The following is a 19,963-nucleotide window of genomic DNA, read 5'->3' as shown; positions in this document are numbered from 1 at the left end:
TAGAAAATCTTTCAATGATTTAAAGTATTAGCTATTTTGATATAGCTGCATTCTTAACAAATTTAAATTTCGTGGTCAATATATTTTGTTTAAATTCAGACCATTCTAGGAAAGACTTTGTGCGTCAAATGCATTCTTTAAAATGGACTAGATTTTGCAACAAAGCGGTTTCCTGGTCTTCATATTTAAACTGTGTGCCCCCTATTTTTTGAGTTCATTATTCGTTATCGATAAAGCACTATTAATTATGCTTGCGACATTTATCGGTTAATCGACATTATCGGAGCGAAACCTATCGGTTAATCGACATTATCGGAGCAAAACAAAACGATACATATCGATATGAAATATCGAACGGAGCCATCAAAGGCCAAACAAACACCCAAATAACACACAATAAGCATAGAAAAAGACAATAAAACTAGTATGTAACTTGTTGTTTTTGCTTTCATGGCAAACCGTGATGTATTCTCCAAGATCCTGCCAAATGTTAAATTGGCCACACGCTACGATGCCGAAGGACGCGAAGTTCAGGTGAATTTTCGATGATGTTTTCATATTTTGTTTTGCTTATTCTTTTTTTATTGATCTTTTGTAGGTGGAGCGTCGTGAGGATTCGGATGCCGATGCTAAGGAACAGGATACTTTTGATATCCTGGTAAATGCTGGTTACTATAGAGCACGGATCAAAGGTCTTTCGGCATTTGATAAAGTTGTGGGCGGGATGACATGGTGCATCGAATGCTGCGACTATGACGTGGATGTGGATTTACTCTTCCATGAAAATCTTTCAATTGGACAGAAAATGTAAGAAGCCAATTGAATTAAAGTGGACTTCATTTCATTATATTCCTATTTTAGATCTTTGGTAGAGAAAATTGTTTCAGTGCTGATTGCCATGGAGTGTCCACATAGTTTGGAGCCGCATCAAGTACAGGGATTGGAGTTTCTTGCTATTCATCCGGTTATTCAATGGCTTGTTAAGACGTCGGTAGGTCTCAGGCTGATTTGACAAAACATTCGCTGACCTACGTTTTCCTTTCAGGTTGAGAATCGTGCCGAACGCGGACAGAGGTTGAAGAGATTCGCCATAGGCCAATTCCATAATCACTATCAGTATAAGAGTGACAAAGATAACCTCAATAAAATACGGCTGGCCTCTAAGAATATCAAATACATTCAGGTAAAGCTAAAGATATGAAAACACAAGATAGTTTTTAGTACAATAATTCTTTCTGTAGGATCTCTATAGCCCTAAAAGACAATACGAGCGCCAGGAGACATCGGGCGCCGCAGCTGACGATGATATTTCAAAAGTGCGTCTCACTCTGATGGAGTATGGCGAGATTCCTTCTACATTTAAGTCAAATAAAGAACGCAAAGCCACCTCGACACCCTCCGAAGAAGATTTAATGCAACATCTTCGCTCGTTGTCATTGACCAAGGATAACATTTCTGCCACACAAAAGCGCATTGATCTGGATCCTTCCATGAGAACTGCTTTGCAGGAACATTATGCTGAATTCAAGCTGGAAATGGAAACAGATACCCAAGAGCTCAAAACGCAGAATCAACAGAAACGCTTAGAAGCAGCAAAAATAGCTCTAGAAAGTAAAATAAAACGTTATGAGAAAGACAACGAGCAATTGGAGAAATCGCTTCAAGAGCAGAGCGAATTAACTACTCAAAAAGAAAAGGAATTAAAGGCTTTAAATGATCAATTGGAGGCGTGCATGAATACCGAGGAAAAGGCAGATAAGAGGTGAGTTATAGAAAGATAAAACTTACTAAATTAAATGAGTTATCGTCACTCTTTTTGCAGCTTGTTGGCAAAGGTGAAGACTCTGCTGGGTAAGCATGACGAGCTAAAGAAATCTGAGGCGGAATTTAAGGAGAATTGCCGTCAGGATTTAGCTAAACTACAACAGGAAATCGAGTAAGTCTAAACAATTTTTTCGACAACTTGAGATAGTTATAATTTTTTTGCAGAGATTTAGAAGCTTTTAATGCACAAGATGCCGAAACTCAAGCACTTGCCCTAGAAGCAGAGGAGCAACGTTTAAAGGATTTACGTTTAAAACTGGCCAAGAGAAATCGTGGCATAGTGTCGATTGAGCGTAAATTGGATGCAATACCCGATCGCACAGAACTGGCTCAATATCAGCGACGATTCCATGAACTGTACAACGAGATGAGTGCCAAACATTTGGAAACAAAGCAATATTATACATTATACAATACCCTTAATGACAAGAAAAGATATTTGGAGAAAGAGCTCTCGCTGCTCAACTCAATATGTGAGGCCTACAACGAGGGAATGATGAGCCCCCACGGGCGTGAAGATTTCATACGGCAATTCGAAACGATTGTCGATGGAGTAAAAAGTGCCCAGGATAAGGTGCGTCACAAATACAATGAGGAGCGTATGCGACGCGATGAACTCAACGAAGAGTTGCAATCGCTTCACGAACTGCAACGTCAATATGCCACTGCAGTGAAACAATTGACACGCGAATGTCAGAGATGTGAGCAGCTGCAGCAACATCTCAAGTCAATTACGAAAAGGACTTAGTCTTTAAGCCTTAGGCAAAAACTCTCTGTACTTTAGTTTTTATGTTCATTCGTACGTTTGCTAGTTCGTTACTTAGTAGTAATATGGCTTATCATTAAATTATTTGCCATGGCCAAATGCTTTGGCTGTCAATATCAAGTATACGCCCCAGTGTCAAGCAATTTATCAAGCTTTAACTTTAACCTTTTCACATTACAAACATTTCGACCCTCCCCCGTTACGCCATTCGCATCATATTTCATATATTGACATTCATTTTCATGATTTCTCATATGCAAGTATTTATGGTTTGTTTTTTGGGTCAACTGCATCAGCATTGAAGCACAGGGCTGCTGATAGTCCTTATATATATATACATATACCATAAAGCATCTGGGCAATGGAATTTGCATATATTTGCACTTCCCCGCCCCATCGTATTTTATTCTTACAGCAATTCTAGATGCCATCTCTAATTGATATTCAGACCGCTTAGTCAAGCTGTGGATGGGATGCAATCAGAGTCACTTCATTTTGCGTGCCGTTGCCTCACCTGGTTGGTGTTAATTAATGTCCTTGCACCTTAACATTGAATTCCAACTGAGCCAATTGCAATTACATTTCATTTTCATTTTCATTGCTGCAATCAATTTCATTCAACAGGTGACATTGAGATGGTTGACTTCATTTTCAAATAGCCGCGCAGAAAATGCCGGAACTTTTGCTTTATGGCCACTTGTTAAACCACCTTCACCCAGTTTCAATGCCAAATTCTTGTTGTTGGTTTTCTAGTTGAACATTTGACAAATATATTTTAAATGACAACCTTGAATTAACCACCAAGAGAGTGCGGGCTATGCATTTCTATCCAGGCACGGTTGTAAATCCATAGGAAGAGGAATAATTTTAAGTTATTTTCAAACTATTTTATAGGATGTATAGAATGTTTGAAAATTTGCAATTTTTCCGGGTGGGACTTTGCCTCAATTGTCTACCATTTGTAGTTGGCCAAAATCCTGGCTTAACCCACTGTTTTAGGCTTAACAGAGAAATGAAAGTTTTGGGAATACCCGATAAACTTTGTGGGCAATGAAATCGCAAACATTGTTAGCCAAATCTATTACTTTCGAATTTCAAAGAATGCTTCTAGTAGACTCCGAATAGTATTCACATATTATCTCCCATTGGATGTCCAAAATCCTGCCTTAACATATTTTCACGTAGACTGGTACATGGGATAGCCTTTAATTACATCACATACAACATAATCTTGTTTAATTCGCCTTCTTTATTCGTCCCTTTCTATTTACATGAATTTTCGCTGGTTGATGATAGTTTTCCACGTTTCATTATCTATTAATTCCGCCCCTGTTAATGCCTCACTATGTCTGATAATGAGGATGATGAGGAGTAGCCCATTACATAAAATTTCCATCTTTTTTTTGCCCCACCTACCCCCAACCCCTTTGCGTTGTTGTTGTTGTTGTTGTTGAAGGGCCTTATCACAGAGTGAACACCATGGTGGAGCTAAATACAAACACATCCACATGAACCCAGTCAGACAGGCATTCAATTCACACTTGTTTAGGACTGCTGCGGGTCTGATGTGGAGTCATTGAGTTCCATGACTTTGTTCAGGGTAAAAACGAAAGTTGAGGTTGGCGAGAGGGATGTGGAGGCTCATTTCCCGCGTTTCCTCATTTATATTTGCTTTGGCATTTCAACCCAGTCAAGCACATACTCACACACACGCACACACACATGAATTGAGGGGTTGAGTAAGTAAAAAGCTTACAAAGGAGACTCCCCAAAAGAGAAGGACATGGAGGACATAAGCCATGACAAAAGTCAATCAACATATTTGCTCGATTGGCGGGGAGCATGCCAAGCGGATAATCGATTCGAAATATGTTTGAATAACAAATTACTGTAAAGAAATTGTATGGATCGAAGTCATTGTAACTCCCATTTGCCCATCATTCCGTATATATCTACATATGTCCATATATATACATACATATATATATAGAAAGAGCCAAGTGAAATTAAATTTATGCAGCTGTCGCTTGTAGCACACAGATTGAAATGAAATGTGAAATGAAACGTCTTTACGAAAAAAATCACGTACATATGTATGTATTGAAGACATGGAGTGGAAAGAAGTCTGTGTTAACCACTTGTTGGTCTTTTGAACTTTTATGCTCTGAACTATTGAACTTTGCAGCAGAACAAACAATGAACTTAACCACTCTGTGGGAAGAAGGAGAGGCAGGATTATAGTTGTCTTTGTTATGGGCGGTTAGCTTAGAGGGGGAGGACAGGCCTCAAATAAAACCAATCATCATGGTCGAATGCTGGTACAGCTATGTGAAGCTCATTTACCTTTTTGCATTGGTTAAAGTTCACTTCGAATATCTCATTATGGACGGTATCTCACCATATGCCATAGACAAGTTTTAAATCACATCAAAACTATGTATGCGGGATGAAGACGATCAGAAAGGGGCACGAACAACCTTTGACATATGCATTAATCAACTTCATCGAAAGTCTTCTCCTGACCCCTCTCGGTCTCTCTTTTATCCTCTTTTTAGTAATTTGTCAATATGTCACATAGATTTTTCGTTTAAGGTCTTTGACTTGTTAGTTTCGAATTGAAACCTTGAAAAACATTAATTTAATTAATTTATGTTATGCTTAGAATTGAATGAGCCTAGCAACAGACACACAAAAAATTCCCCAAACTAAACAGTTGGTGACAACTCTACAGTGGGTCCTGCCAGCATCCAGCAAGTAACTGTATTCAACAGGTCAGCTTCCCGTTTCTTGTACTTTGTTGTTTTTTTCTTTTCTGCGAGCTTTTTGCGCCAAAAGCGAAAGCTCTTAATGCCAAAACAAGAAAAGGCATGAATGAAACGCTTCGGAGGGTTGTCACACTACCCTAAACCTATCACTCGTTCTCGTTCGACCTACACCCCCACATTAAAACGAACCAGAAGACGATTACTCTCTCTGTGTGTGTGTGTGTGTGTGTCTGGTTCGTGGCTGATGCTTCAGCTGGGAACTGATGGGAACTGTTCTCTCATTACGCCGCCAAGCAGCCAAGCGAACGGTTAACACACACTGAAAGAGCGGCTCACAGAGAGATCCTTTTTATTCGTAAAGTAACGACTTTTTTCGAAATTATCATCATTATCACGACGAAGAAGGAGAAGAAGCAGCAGCAGCAGCAGCAAAAGAAGTGTTACATTTGAATTTTTATTCAATAAAAGTGCAAACCCAAAAAATTATATATTACAACAACATCAACAACAAAAGGGCAAAAGAAAAGCGAAATTTTTAGCCAAGAAATGTTAATACAAAGTGCGTGAGTGTGTGAGTGTCCCTGTGTCTATGTGTGCTCAAGTGTGTGAAAATATGCAAAGAAAAAAAAAATATTATTCAAATTTCCTGTAGGAAATTCCTAAACGCATTTTTTAAAATATAGCTAAATAAAAAAAAACCCAACAACAACAACATCCAAACACTTGCTCCTTTTTGTAGGAGCAGGCAACTCGCTCTCTCTATCTCTCTCTCTCGTCTAATAGGATTACGTCGCGTCGTCATCTTGTTGTCATCGAGTTCTTCAAGTGGGCAGTTTAAACCGGATTAACACTTTCAACGTTTGGGGGTAAAAACTGGTAAGAACCCGTACATAGAATAGATCAGCAACAGGCAATCATTTTCATTTATTTATCTATGTGAACACCAGGCGTATGGGTAATATTTTGTTTGTTATTTCTTTTTTTTTTTTTTGCTTTATTTTTATTAATATCAACTTTGGTCTTATATTAATTGGCATCCGCTATCAGTTGGCCATACTTGTTGTTGGTAAGGGGGTGATGGTTGGCCGATTGTCGGGTGGGGTAGGGGGATGTATTTAGATGGCAGCAGTTAACTCCATAAATATCACATTTTATTAAACAAAGCCCCGAATCCATTTGCGTTATTGCGTTTACGTGCACGAATGTTAATTGAAGGCACCTCAGCTCACCTCACCTCATCTGGGATCATCAGCCAGTTCTGTCCCGTCCCGTTCCAGCCGGGGCCAGGTTAGACCACCTTACCTTTTCAGCTATGTATGTTCGGTTTCAGGCTCCAGCCAGCCAAATAGATTAGATAAGTCGATGTGTCGATGCGTCGATGCTATGATGTGGTTCTCGTTTGTCGTTTGGCTGGTGGCTTTCCCTTCCATTTGGTCCTCAAGAACAAAGGAGCAAAAGTTCTAAGGGGATTGGAAGAAGAAGGATGATTGCGAATGAGTCAAGTGTTTGCGTATTGCTAATGGCCATAAGTATGAGGCAGAGTCAGAGTCAGGTGTGTGTGTGTGTGTGATTGGTAAATGAATATTCATAATGAGTAGAGAGACGCCAGTAATACGTTTCTTGTTGTTGTTGAAGCATAAAAAGTAAATTACGCACAAAATAATTGACATTAGCATATTTCACTGCATCCGCATAAAGAGGGAGGCGGCAAAAAAAAAGGAAAATGTTGAGAAAGAAAATGTTTGAAATGAAAATTGCATGAATTGGTCCATCAGCTTATTGCTAGATGAATGCTATATACATAAGCTTATTCAATTTTAAAAACATCTTCCCTTCGCCTAGCCCCATCCATTTATTTTTTTATGGAACTCAATTTTTTGAAATTGACTTTTGTCCTTACTTTCTTTTTCTATTGATACAAGGAGAGAGCGTTGTAAGGTGTGTGTGTTAAACAAATTTAAATTCCATGAATATTAAATAAGTAAATGAAAATGTTTAATTGTTCAATGAACTTCAATTTATATTCTGAGTGCAGAAAATTGTTGCAAAATTTGTAGTGAAATGTTCACCTTGATTATGTGTTAATATATTTTGTTTGTTTTTTACTTCTGCACCTTCTAATCAGAAGTTATTAATCTTATTTGAACTTGTTTTGAAAGATTCTCACATTATATCAAGTCGGTTCAGAAATAGCTCCTTAAGCCTTTGCGATTCTACAAATTTCGATAGCTATGCCAAAACTTGATAGATAAGAAATTTTTAATTATCTTTTTAGTTATCCATGTATATAAATTTACTTAATTTATTACGAAAATTTATAAGCTGCAACAATTGAGCTTAATTGGTGATTGTTGCTGAGAGAAGTATATGGACTTAATTTTGGATTTGATATATAAAATTACATATTGCAAACCAAAAGACCAATATACCAATACTCCCAACCCACCCATAAATTGTATTATGGGAAGTCTATTTAGAGCTCTCTTAGTGATTTATAAATTATTAATTTGCTTAAGTCAAAGACGACAAAATAAAAAACACTTTCCATATGCTGAACGTCTGATTTATAAAGGGACAAAAGCAAATACAACGCTTCAAGAACCGACGATGTTCGTCGTTATATCCGGAAGACATAATAACCGGAGGCCCTTTCATATAAGTTTGTATTGGAACCAATCACTCATATTTAGTTTTAGTTGCTATAACCTGGCGGAAGTTATAAGTAAAGTCGTTATAACCGGATTCTACTATAGTGAGGCTAACGCCCTGGATGATTTAAAATCCGACTCTAAAAAGTGCTGAAACTAATTGAGAAGTCAAAACAAATCCAACTCATTAAGAGGAGTCACAACTCCCTCACTACCCTTACCATATTACCCGACCAAAGAGTCAAATGAGAAAGATCTTATTTATGACTATTTAATTAGAAAGAGGAAACAAAAAAGACTCGTATATAATCAGAAACTTTTTAAAATGATTAATCAACAAGCCAAAAAAAAGTACACAAACTAAAAAGAAATTAAGTCCAATTTCAAAAAAAACTTGTTAACTTTTAGTCTGAAATAACTTTCGAGAATTCTTGCAAAAATCTAACAATGTTAAATATTTTAATCCTTTTAATATTATTACTGAATTATTATTCAATGAGTTAGCTATGTATATGTTTGTATATCATTTTGATTGTTTTGAGAATAAAAGTTATCACTTAATTATAGATGTGTCTAACCCATTGTCCAGTAGTTGAAACTAAAAATAATTAACTCACTTTTCAACTTTAATCTCTAAGTATAGGACTTTATTTTGGTCATACCTTCAAAAATATCGGAAAACAGGACCAGTTTTCATCAGTCATACCTAGTCAGAACCAGTAAGATTAAAATTAAATTAGTTAGACACGACTCTACTTTGATAACAACAGCAAAATGTAACCTTTTGTTAGTATAAAGTACTAAAGTAGTAAACTAGCAGTCCTCGGTAGATGAGTTGACTAATTGTAAGTGGCCCAGTCATTAAGGCAACTGAACTACAAGTGTAAAGATGTAGTTTTCGTCTAAGCCAAAGGGCTTAATTGCCAGTGCTCGTAAAATATAGTTAGGTAGATAGTTTACAACTATATCCAATACTTGGAATAATAATAATATTATTACTAAGCTAATTGTATGTCATTCAGGTTTATGTTTTCAAGAATCGAAGGTAAAATTGTGATTTAATAGGGCTTTGAATTCAAAAAGGGAAGAGTACAATTTTCACTCTTTCAATTTAACCTATTAAGGACATGTATTTAATTATCTTGTCCTTATGTTTTAGAGTCTCCAATATGAAGAAGAATACTTAAGTCTCTTTAGAATATTGAATGATTTGATATAAACAAAAAGAAAACTAAAAAAAACTAATATGTAGGTAATTATAATGTTAGTTTCTCTAGAACAGAAAGTTATACAGCTGCGATGTTTTTTTCTTATACATGCCTTAGGTTTTCCCTTTTACCTAACGAAATCATAATCCAGAGACAAGTGAAACGAGTGTAAACGATTCCTTGGGGGCATAAAACACACATCCAGTCATCCATCCATCCATTCAGCCATCCATCGAAATGAATGCCAATGCCACTTAATCATTACAAATGAGCCACAACATATACACACACACACACACACACAGCCATACATACACATGCTTAGCCATATCCTGGACTCGAATCCCATTCCCTCTCCCTCTGTGTCTCGCAGTGGGAAGCATTTATAGCTCGTTAGGAGCGGAGTCAAAGCAAAGGCAAAAGAATCAGTCCGGAACAGGCGTTAATTGCTTCTATTTTAAGGCCTAGAGGCTATGAGGAAAATTCTTATCCACTTTTCTCTTGTCAAAAATCTTCTTTGCAAAATTCATGCCAAGCAAAAAATAAAATAAATTTGCCAAACATTTTCTTTTTGTTTGTTTAAAATTTCAATTCTTATTTTTTTCCAAAAAAAATCCTCTTTTTTCTTCTTTGGCATATTTTATCAAAGTCAAAATATAAGAAAAAAAATAAAATGAAGCTTATCTTTCAACGAAAAATGCTTGCAAATGAAGTTGATAAATGGATTTTCTTTGATTTTATATAGGAAAAGTGAACTAGAGTTGTGAGAAGAGAAGACAAAGGGGCTGAAGAAGTGGGAGGAAAATCAATCGATTGCCTCTTGCTCTGTCTTTATATTTGAATCAACTTTAGACAAGCAGCAAAGTTGTCTAGTGGCGGTCAAAGACTTTTTACTACTTATTTGCTCTCCTCTGTCTCTGTCTCAGCCAATCCTCCTCATTCATTTCATCCATCCGGACTGACTCATATCGTTTGTAGTATCTATCTGCAGCCAAAAACCGAAATTGCACTTAAAATTGAATGCCACAAGGAGAGCGTGCAACCAACCAACCAATCCTCTATATAATCTATGACATAAAATCACGCGACACTAAACCCTAGGACAAAGGAGAAAAAAAATTGAACAAAGAATTGAAGCTGCAACGTTTTCCATTTCACTTTTTTCCCCCTGTCTGTCGGTCTGTCTGTTGTTGTTTCTCTTTATTTTTTTTTATGTTGTTTTGCGTACAGTTTTTTTCTTGTTTCTTTTTCAAGTCGAGTGGAAATTACATAAAGCAAATGTTGGCATTAGTGCTTAATTTTTGCGCACGTTTTGATTATCTGCCATTTGCATTTGCATTTTGGATTTGGATTCCCTGTTGCAGCCACCGAAACACGAAAAAAAACGATGGAAAATATAATAAAACGGAATAAAAGAGAGACAGAGATGGAGATGGAGACTAGAAAGGTCACCACTTGCTACTCCACTGAGGGCGTGACTCACATTTTATCGGAGAGATTTCTATGCGAAATATTTATTTATCATTTGCGGCTCATTAGTTCATGTGTCCTGTGCGAGTTGGGACAGGAATATTAAATGGTATTATTTATAACAGATCTATTATGGCCATTGAACCATTTGCCAAGAAGGATTTGCAAACGTCTATTGATTGGCCAAAAAGAGAAAGAGAAACGGAGGGCGAACAAAAAATACACAATTTCCCGCATTAAACTCAAGTTTTTAGTGGCTCGTCTTAAACTTTGATTTTATGGTCATGCCAAATGACAACAATCCCAAAACAGCCACCGTGGTCGGAAAAGTGCCATAAATTATACTAAAAAATCTTGTCTTCTTTGCATTCAGTTAGCTGAAAGTTGGTTAAACTTAACATCATATTTTGATTGGGCTAAGACAAAAGACCTAAGGAATTTTAGTTGCTGAAAGGAGAACAAAGAAAAACTTTTAATACATTCTTCTATTAACCGAATTGGTTGAATTTTCATTTGAAATACAATTTCCCTGATGCCAATTTAAGGAACATAAGGATAAAACTTAATAAAAAAACTGCGAACAGGCGAAACTTAACATTTTTATAGAACATCCAAGGTATTAACCAATGAATATAATAATTATTATCCTAATACATATACAGTTTAGTCTCGTATCAATAGACTTTACATATATATATGTTAATAAACAAAACAAAATCCAGTTTAAAAATGTAAAAACTGACATTATAAACCCTTTAATACTCGTGATTTATTAAACGATAGTCTTATAATTTAACAAATCACAAAAAAAATACTTTTTTGAAAATTATAGAAGTTGAGAACAAACAAATGAATCTTTTTAAACTAAATTAAATTCCCAAATGATTTTAAAATGGTCGAAATTAATGTTTATTTTTAAATTTCAAAATGTGCCTTCAGGAACTCTTAAGTCTTAGAGGGTTAAATAAAATTAAAATATATCAAAGATTAATAATTATATTTACTGATTATAATCAAAAGTTTTCTCAGCATTCCTTAAAGCTGTTTGTTCGTGGGGGGCGGAAGGATCCAAATGAAATACAAGGAGTTGGCGGGTGCCAATTTCTTCAGTTTGTGGTGAGCGAGTGGTGAATTAAAACGCACGAGAAACTTCGGTTAACTAAATGTAGGTTTTATTATTTATATAATATTCACAGGTAAACCGGCACACACGGAAATGGTTCGGGTTGAAAGTGATTAACAAATCGTAAAAAAATGCAAGAGAACGGGTGTTCGGGTGAAAGGCTCGATTCTTAGTGATGGCGGTGCCCATTGGAAAAAAAAAATCAAGTCACTCCTCCTGGTGTGACCGTAGACGCCGAGGATCAAAAAACCCTCCTCACTCCTCACCGCTCACTGCTCTTCGCCGCTCACTGCTGTTCACCCGGTGGCGTGAACATACCGCCCCCCCTTGCAACATGTTGCAATTGTCACCCTGGACATATAAAGGATGGGGGACGGCAACGTCCTGGAGCGCCTAGATCCCACAGGAGCCGGAGACGACCCATCCGAACACGGTGCTCTGGGCTGCGGGAGTACCGCTATGACCGGGCACACAGCCTGGTTGGATGACCTCAGGATAGAGGTCTGCCCCGAGCACCACGGATACCGACGCCGGCCGATAGAAGTAGGGGTCGGCCAGGATCAGGGTTGCGAACTTCTCTCGGACCGGCGCCGCCACTTCCCGGATGGGAGTGCGGATGAGCAAGTCCTCTTCGACCCGGAATATAACGTTCCGTCGGAACGTCTTGTCGGACCTCGACTCGAGGACGGCCGTACAGGCTTGGTCGACCCCGACCGTGGTCACAGCTAACCCCAGGGACCGGGCAAAGGAGAGATTGATGCGGCTCTCAGCCGCACACGCATCAAGAAGGACGCGGGTCTCGAAGGATTTCGAGCCATTGCCCAACCGTAGGACTGCGGTGGGCAGGACAGTCGTCGTCCTGGCGTGGAGCAGGGAGGATAACGAAATCTCGGGTGCGCCTTCTGGGGAAGCGGAGCGGTCGGACGATGATCGGGAACGGGGTTGTAGCGGGGGTGCAGCACGACTGGAGGGGGTGATCGGCTGCGACGCCGGGCGGAGGCACGTCGTCTCGGCGGTTGGTCGGCCATGTGGAGCAGGGTATGGTGCCTTTGCCCGCATCGTCGGCAACCATGGCGAGTCCGACACGCGTCGGATGAATGCTCGTGGGCCAAGCAATTGGGACAATATTTATTGATGAGCACCGCCCGAAGCCGCTTTTCCCCTCGGAGGTTTAGGAAGCGCTGACACTGCCGGAGTGCATGAACCCCCCGACAGACCCGGCATCGGTACACGTTCGTGCCCTGTGGAGCTCGTTTGCTGCGGTGGTGCGGCAGACGCGTGGGGGCCATGTCGCTATGAAAGGGCGAGCTGAATGAACTGTAACGAAAGAAATTACGTATGGGGGAGTGGATTAGTCTATGCACGGGAACGAGAAACATGCACGGAGACGAGGACATTCGGAGGAAACATAGAGGGATTAGGAGTCACGATAAGGTTTTAGACTCAGGACTCCTGCTGTCTTGCAACAGAATGAGCTTCGCTACGGGTCTTCGGATAGACCCACGCGCGGTGGTGACATCAGCCACTCGGACGAGGCCGTCAGCCCCGGGCAGAGTGCGCTCAATTCGCCCTAAGCGCCACTCGTTGGAGGGGAGATGATCTTCGGACACGATCACGAGGTCGCCGGTCTGGATGCTGCGAGTCGGTGATTTCCACTTGTTCCGTTTGTGAAGCTCCTTGAGGTACTCACTCTTCCAGCGGCGGCAGAAAGCCTGCTGGATTGCCTTTAGTCGCTGCCATCGGTTGATCAGCGACATAGGCTCGACCAGAATTTCCGGTTCCGCAATGGCTAAGAGTGGTCCTCCAATCAGGAAATGTCCCGGGCTTAGGGCCAGTAGATCCTCTGGGTCCTCACTCATGGGAGAGATTGGCCTGGAGTTTAGGCACGCTTCGATCCTACACAGGAGAGTGGAAAGTTCCTCGAAGGTGTATTTGACAGTGGACGAGGACTTGTAAAACAGGGTCTTAAAACTTTTGACCCCTGCTTCCCACAGTCCTCCCTCCTCACCGCTCACTGCTCTTCGCCGCTCACTGCTGTTCACTGCGGTGGCGTGAACACTGTTTAATTTATTTAGATTTTGAAGAGTTTCCACATTGAAGTTGGTCCTTGCTGCCCATTATAACTTTCTTGTCCTTTCCAAGCGTGGTCTTACATTTAATTTTATGATAAGCTTGTTTGTTTCAAAACACAAACTCTGTCGGACGATAATTTAAATTTGTTTATCATTTAAAAAATTGTTGGGGGTTCATTTTCTGGCAAATTAAATTAGTTTAAGTTGTTTGCCAATCGATTATAAGCTACTTATATCATTAACGACATCAATTAATATATATTTATCTTTTTTTTTAACAAAGTAATCCACTTTTATATGCGCTTATTGGTAATTTAATATATTTTAACCTAATTTCTCATTAAATTCAAAGCTTATAAAAAAGTTCTTAATTGATTTTCAAAGATTTTTCAATTTATTACATTCTATACCTTTATAATTCTTTATTTAATTAAGATATTTTCTTTATAAAGTGACTTTAATAGGACATTTCTATCAAAAATTCAATGATTAAAAAACTTAGTAACAAACTATAATGACAATTTATTAACTTACAATAAGTAGACTTAATTGAACATACTAATACTCGAACTAATTAAACTACCAATATTAATAAGTTTCTAGGTGAATTTATGACTTAAAATAAATATTCCCAAATTAATAATAGTTTTCAAAAACACCCAAACTATCATCTCGATAATAATTTTAGAACCTTTCTCAACAAAACAATGAATTTTCGTTACATTTTCGAATATCCTTGCCCATGGTAAAAGCCACTGAATAAATATCTTTTACTTTGAACATTTTTCGTTGCATACCTTGAGGCGTTGTTTAAACTTGCGGCTGGCCACGAAAATGTTTTGTAAGCTGCGGCAGTTTAACATTTAATTGCTTAATTACGACTGCATTATAAGGCGGGTACAGCAGAGCAGCAACCCACCTAACCACCTTCCCACCTACCAGACACTCCAATTCATTTATCCTCCAGCAACGCCTTTGCCAGTCACCTCAACTTTTGCCTCCTGAGATGCTAAGCGTCTGCCATTATATTACGTCTTCTCTGTAGCAAACTGTTTTATAGTCTTTCAAAAAGAAAAATACAAAAAAACAGAGCAGAGCAGAGAAATGTGTAACATTTATGACTGCCTTGAGCCTTCTTGAGAGAGTAGCAACCGCTGGCACACACACCGCAATTGCCTTCAAGTGGCCATTTAAATAGCCTCCTTTCTCTCTCTCACTCTCTCTCTCTCTCTCTCTCCATCTCACCTACGACAAGTTAAAGTTCAGTTCAAGTTCAAATTGAAAGCTAAAGTTTTTTCGTTAAACATTTTGCAGCCTCTTCTCGTCGTAGACGTCATCATTGTAATCATCATCACCGACTTCATCATGTGCCTGGCGTAGCTGACTTAAGGCAATTTGTCCAGCAGCAATGTGGACTTATATGATGGCTGCCGCCCGCGGAGATCGGGTCAATACATTTCAGGATAAACAGAGACGCCGCCCAGAAACCGAATCCCCGAAATATGGTTACAAGTAAGTTTTAAATTGGATTCCAAACTCGAACTTAACTTATTTTTCGATGTGTGCGTCAGCCTCTCCACCCGTCCCATGTACCGGTCTTCACGTTTTGTTACAGCCGCCTCCTCGGCCCCAGCTCAGCTGCAGTTGCCCCATTCCAGTCACTCCAGTCATAACAACAGCAGTCATGGTGGTCACACAACAAATATTCCGCCGCCACCGCTGGAGGAAATAAGCGGTGGTCTATTTGCGCCGTTTACACCAACGGCGGAGCATTTAATTGCCAATCAGTCAGCCATTTCCATACCTGAAGGCGGACTAAAGTTGGATAATCCACAACTGAAATCCAACCACTACCCACGCAGAAGTTGGCTGGTGGAAGATGACTCTGACGACGACGATGACAACGATGACGATGTTGACGATGAGGATGCACTAGACCAGCATCATCATCATCATCATCAACATCAAAACCATCATCAGCATCATCATCACGAAGAGAAACCGCAGTCACAGCAAGAGGAAGCCATTGCCCAGGCGGACCAATCGCAGCATTCAAGTGTTGAGAATTATCTGGAGAATGGCAGGAAACTGATACATGTGAGTCTGATCCAATTTATGTTTGACATGCATTTCCCACCCATAACTTGGCCAATACCCCATGTCGATAGCAATTCAATTATGCTTTAATTAAATAATTACTCTAATTGATTGGCAACCAACAATATTTTCGCTCTTCTTTCGCCGTACCCCACATTCTCCCCCCATGACACTCTCTGCGATTCTCTTTTTCATGCAAATGAACTGCAAAAACCTTCATAAACTTGACCTTGCCGTAAATCGCGTTTTAATTACTTCCTTCATTGTCACGTAGCTGGTTGCCCGAGCGTCACCGAGCCAACCAAGCAGCCAGGCGACGCAATCGACGCCTGTTTTGGGTAGCCCGCAGATATTTTTATTAGCACGTGTCAATTTACTTCACAAAAGCACAAGACCAAAAAATAAACGAAATAAAAGTGCCAAATGGTTGAGGGCAAAACACCCCAAAGTTAAGTCAAATTATTGATACCCTTAAATGGAAAGAATAGCATTAGTCTATTGAAAAAGAAGAGTATAACATTGAGTAGTAATGAAATTTTAGAAATGAGATGATTGATGCATTTCTCTTGAAGAACTTTTCTTTAATTTTTTAATAAAGTTTTCATATTTAGCTGGTTACAAGAAGTTTAGTTTTAAAACTATACAATAACTTAAATATTAACTTGTTAATATTTGCCACTCACTTTCATAACTTTTCGTACTCTTTATATGGGACGAAATAAGATGGACTTAAAATCAAAGTAACTATTCAAAACGAAGCTAGTTCATATATCTACCTCATAGTCCTGATTATGAAGGCAATTTGTGAATAGTTTTCTATCAAGGACAAGTCATTCTTAGAGGAAGATCAACAATGTGATTCCTCCTATAGTCTCCATTATGTAAAGATCTCTGGATTCGAGTCTTTAATCAAAATTATTTTTCTCATTAAGTCTATAGGTGAAACTGAAATCTTTTCCAACTGGGGTGTCGAAACGAATCTACAATTGAAATATCTAAAATTTATGATATGAGCTCAACCGATATTTTGTTAAAAGTTTAATATAATATTGGTTTTTTTTTTTTCAATATACCAAAGTCTTTTAAAACTTCTGTTTGTCCATGACCTACGATGATCAAATTAATAAAACTGATCAAAAGGAGTTAAGTTGATAAAAGTTTTTAAGTTAAGTGTGAGATAAATGGTAATGGTTTAATAGCTGAAGTTTGATATAAACATTTAGAGACTATTATTCATCGGATTCATTCCTTGACACATATTCGAATTTTGACTAACAAATGACAATCATTAAAATGAAAAAAAAAAACACATAAAAGTTAGACTAAGCTAAGAAAATAAATAAATGTTTGAATAAAAGTTGGAATTTCAGCTTAAGAGTCCCTAGAATGGATTTAATGCTTTATATTTTACTTTTGCCCTTTACTTAAACCATTAAAATAAGTACTTAAAACTTGGCTTATCTTTCTTTAAGCTCTACATTTTCTAAGTTTATTATTTCTTTAATATTCTAACTTTAAATTGAATTTAAAACAGTTTTCTTATATAAATTTTGACTTACAAGAAATCACAGCAATTGAAATAAAGTTTATAGGCTAGAGATCTCATGAGAATTATAATATATAAAATATTTCAACAATTTCTTTGATTTTCCTGTAAATCACACAACGGTATACTTATATATGTCTGTGTGTACATGAAATTCTTGATAATAATTCAATTGTTTATCAGTTGTCATTCTCTTTCAACTAGTTAGTATACCCATTTGATAAATTCGCCATATAATTGCATTACATAGGTTTCGCTCTCCCCGTTTTATAAAAAGAAACAAGCAGATATAAAGGTCCACTTGGCGAATGAACTTACACACATATTTCCTCCAATGCTGACCCAGAGGGCTATAAATAAATGATGTGGGTGGAAGAACGTTTGCTGGCCAGCTGTCCAGCTGGTCACTGCCCAATGGTCACGTAGGTGCAGAGGAAAAGGCAACTAAGCCATAGGGCTGATATCTTTCAGGACGATGACCAATTTGATAGATAAGAGCTGCCGCCGACCGACAAACGAACCGACCGACCAACCAATTCCTGTTGATGGTCACCACAAAGTGAAAGCAAGAAGGCAGCAACAGCAAAAGAGAGAAAAAAAAAAACTGAAAATGATAGAAAAAAACACAAGTTTCAATGTCATTTCATAAATGGCAAGAAACAACTATACAACAACAATAACAACAACAATGACAAACGCAATGAAATAAATACAAATGAAAGTCCCTCCGCCAATACAATCTAGACCATACTCTCTCTCACTCCCTCTCTATCCTTCTCTTGTTCTTACGATTCCACTCCCTTAACCCGCATATTGTCGACCAAATATTGGCTTGGTCTTGCTTGTTGAAATGCTTTTTGAGGTGTGTTCTCTCATGTTTGGCCAACGAAACAAGAAAAACCGCAAAACTGTTTTCCTTTTACCCTCCTCCGCCACAATTCCTTCGTCCATACCTCTGCTGCTCTCCTGGTGTTTGATGGCTCTTCTATTGTTGTTGTTATATAAGTGCTTCGTCCAGAGTCCATTACTCAAAAGTGAACTGAATTGGCATTGAAAATGTATGATGATGTCTCCATTGTACTACATATAGACAGGAGTGGATTAACCCCCACGAGCCATTTCCAATTAACTTATAACTGAGAAATTATTTTATCCGATCTTAATTCCTACTTAGGGGAAATATATATCGAAATTTTATGAATATGGTAGTAAAAAAAAGATTCATTGAATGTTAACAGACATAGCTTGATACTTAGTATAAGCGCCTTTATTAAAATATTGTCATTTTCGAATTTAGCCCTGAAAAATTACTAGAGAAAACATTTTGAAACCCTTGAGTTCATTTTAGTATTGTTTATATCCAATCTGGGAGACTGGAAATTGTAGGAATAGAAGGTATTTTCAATGATTGTGACAACGTGTCGTATACGTAATGGAAATCACTCATACGACAATAGTTCGTGCTCGTTTTGGATTTTGTTATGGTAATATTAACAAAAGAGACGGAAATGACTAACTCAATGTGCTTATTCTTCTAAAACTTGAAGATATTTTACAAAATTTGCATTAAGTCTTTGTTATTTATTTGTTCTATGGTTTACAAGTCGACTAGCAGCCATGTCTTACTTACGTTTAATAATATAGCAATTGTAACCATGCTTCTAATTGAGATCAAACTCTGTTAAGGGATTACCTTAAGGTTTGCTATAAACCGTCCCTGGTGCTGCATACGTAAAGGAAGAGCCAAGTCTCGTGACAGTCTGGTAACAGTTGTCGTTGGGTATTGGCCAATTTCATCATCATGAGGTTTAACAAACTCAAAGTTGGTCAGTGTCGACCATGTTTCGTATCTTTCTCCCTTTTTTTCGTTGTTGTTGTCTTGTTTGTAGTATCCTTTCGAGTCCTCGAGTAGCCTACGCCATTAAACCGATTAATGAACTCTATTTGCCTGGGCCATGCCTTGGACGATAATCAATTGGCCTTCTCCAGGTTTTTTCCCAACTCTCTTGCTGGGTTTTTTTAGTATTCCTTTTTTTTTGCGTTTACACGTATTTTGCTTATTGTCTCCATGCAATTTGAGCTCTGCCACCGAAAAGAGAGCAAACAAAAGTCTGTGTCTCTATTGCAGGGGAGGCGGGGGCGGTTAGGTCAATTTTTGGTACGACCAATTTGGTTCGGTTTGCTTCTTTTTTTTTCAGTAACACAAAAAACGCCTAAGCAAGTGGCAGCAGAAAAATAACAAAAGAAAACGTAACACAAAACAGTGCAAAAAAGGACATCTAGAGATATATACAATAAATTTTAGCAAAAGAAAAAAAGAAGAAACGTGAAACAAAAAAAACAGAAGCTGAGCGAGCAACAGAAACAGAATTTGGCCTAATCCTCGAACAAGTAACTTAACAAGCCGCAGTGTCCTAATCTCCTTTTGGCCATTTTGTAAACAA

The 19,963-nt window shown here is 38.3% G+C and overlaps 2 protein-coding genes across 2 annotated transcripts in view; both read left to right on the top strand.

Moving 5' to 3' along the window:
* The first annotated feature begins 352 nt into the window (after positions 1-352).
* Positions 353-2,713, top strand: fidipidine (coiled-coil domain-containing protein 93). Its single transcript, XM_068289668.1, has 7 exons — positions 353-534; positions 599-807; positions 862-991; positions 1,046-1,183; positions 1,242-1,762; positions 1,823-1,936; positions 1,990-2,713. The coding sequence occupies exons 1-7, from the start codon at positions 451-453 to the stop codon at positions 2,570-2,572; spliced, it is 1,779 nt and encodes a 592-aa protein (XP_068145769.1). The 5' UTR covers positions 353-450; the 3' UTR covers positions 2,573-2,713.
* Positions 2,714-5,445: 2,732 nt separating this feature from the next.
* Positions 5,446-19,963, top strand: part of CngA (Cyclic nucleotide-gated ion channel subunit A) — a 31,782-nt gene continuing 17,264 nt past the window's right edge. The window contains exons 1-3 of the mRNA XM_068289847.1: positions 5,446-6,231; positions 15,191-15,388; positions 15,448-15,973. Of these exons, the coding sequence (XP_068145948.1) occupies positions 15,285-15,388; positions 15,448-15,973 (630 nt within the window). The 5' untranslated portion in view covers positions 5,446-6,231; positions 15,191-15,284. The remainder of the gene's footprint in view (positions 6,232-15,190; positions 15,389-15,447; positions 15,974-19,963) is intronic.

Source organism: Drosophila tropicalis, unplaced genomic scaffold, assembly GCF_018151085.1.
Source record: "Drosophila tropicalis isolate 14030-0801.00 unplaced genomic scaffold, ASM1815108v1 contig_593, whole genome shotgun sequence".
Taxonomy (NCBI): Eukaryota; Metazoa; Arthropoda; class Insecta; order Diptera; family Drosophilidae; genus Drosophila; species Drosophila tropicalis.
The sequence above is the reverse complement of the archived record's forward strand: the minus strand, read 5'-3'. Positions and strand labels throughout refer to the sequence as shown.

What these genes read in the sequence shown, in the direction of transcription:
- fidipidine (XM_068289668.1), top strand. Translation starts at nt 451, where the DNA reads ATGGCAAACCGTGATGTATTCTCCAAGATCCTGCCAAATGTTAAATTG. An exon ending in CCGAAGGACGCGAAGTTCAG is followed by an intron (nt 535 to 598) that starts GTGAATTTTCGA and finishes GATCTTTTGTAG; the next exon opens with GTGGAGCGTCGTGAGGATTC. An exon ending in CTTTCAATTGGACAGAAAAT is followed by an intron (nt 808 to 861) that starts GTAAGAAGCCAA and finishes TTCCTATTTTAG; the next exon opens with ATCTTTGGTAGAGAAAATTG.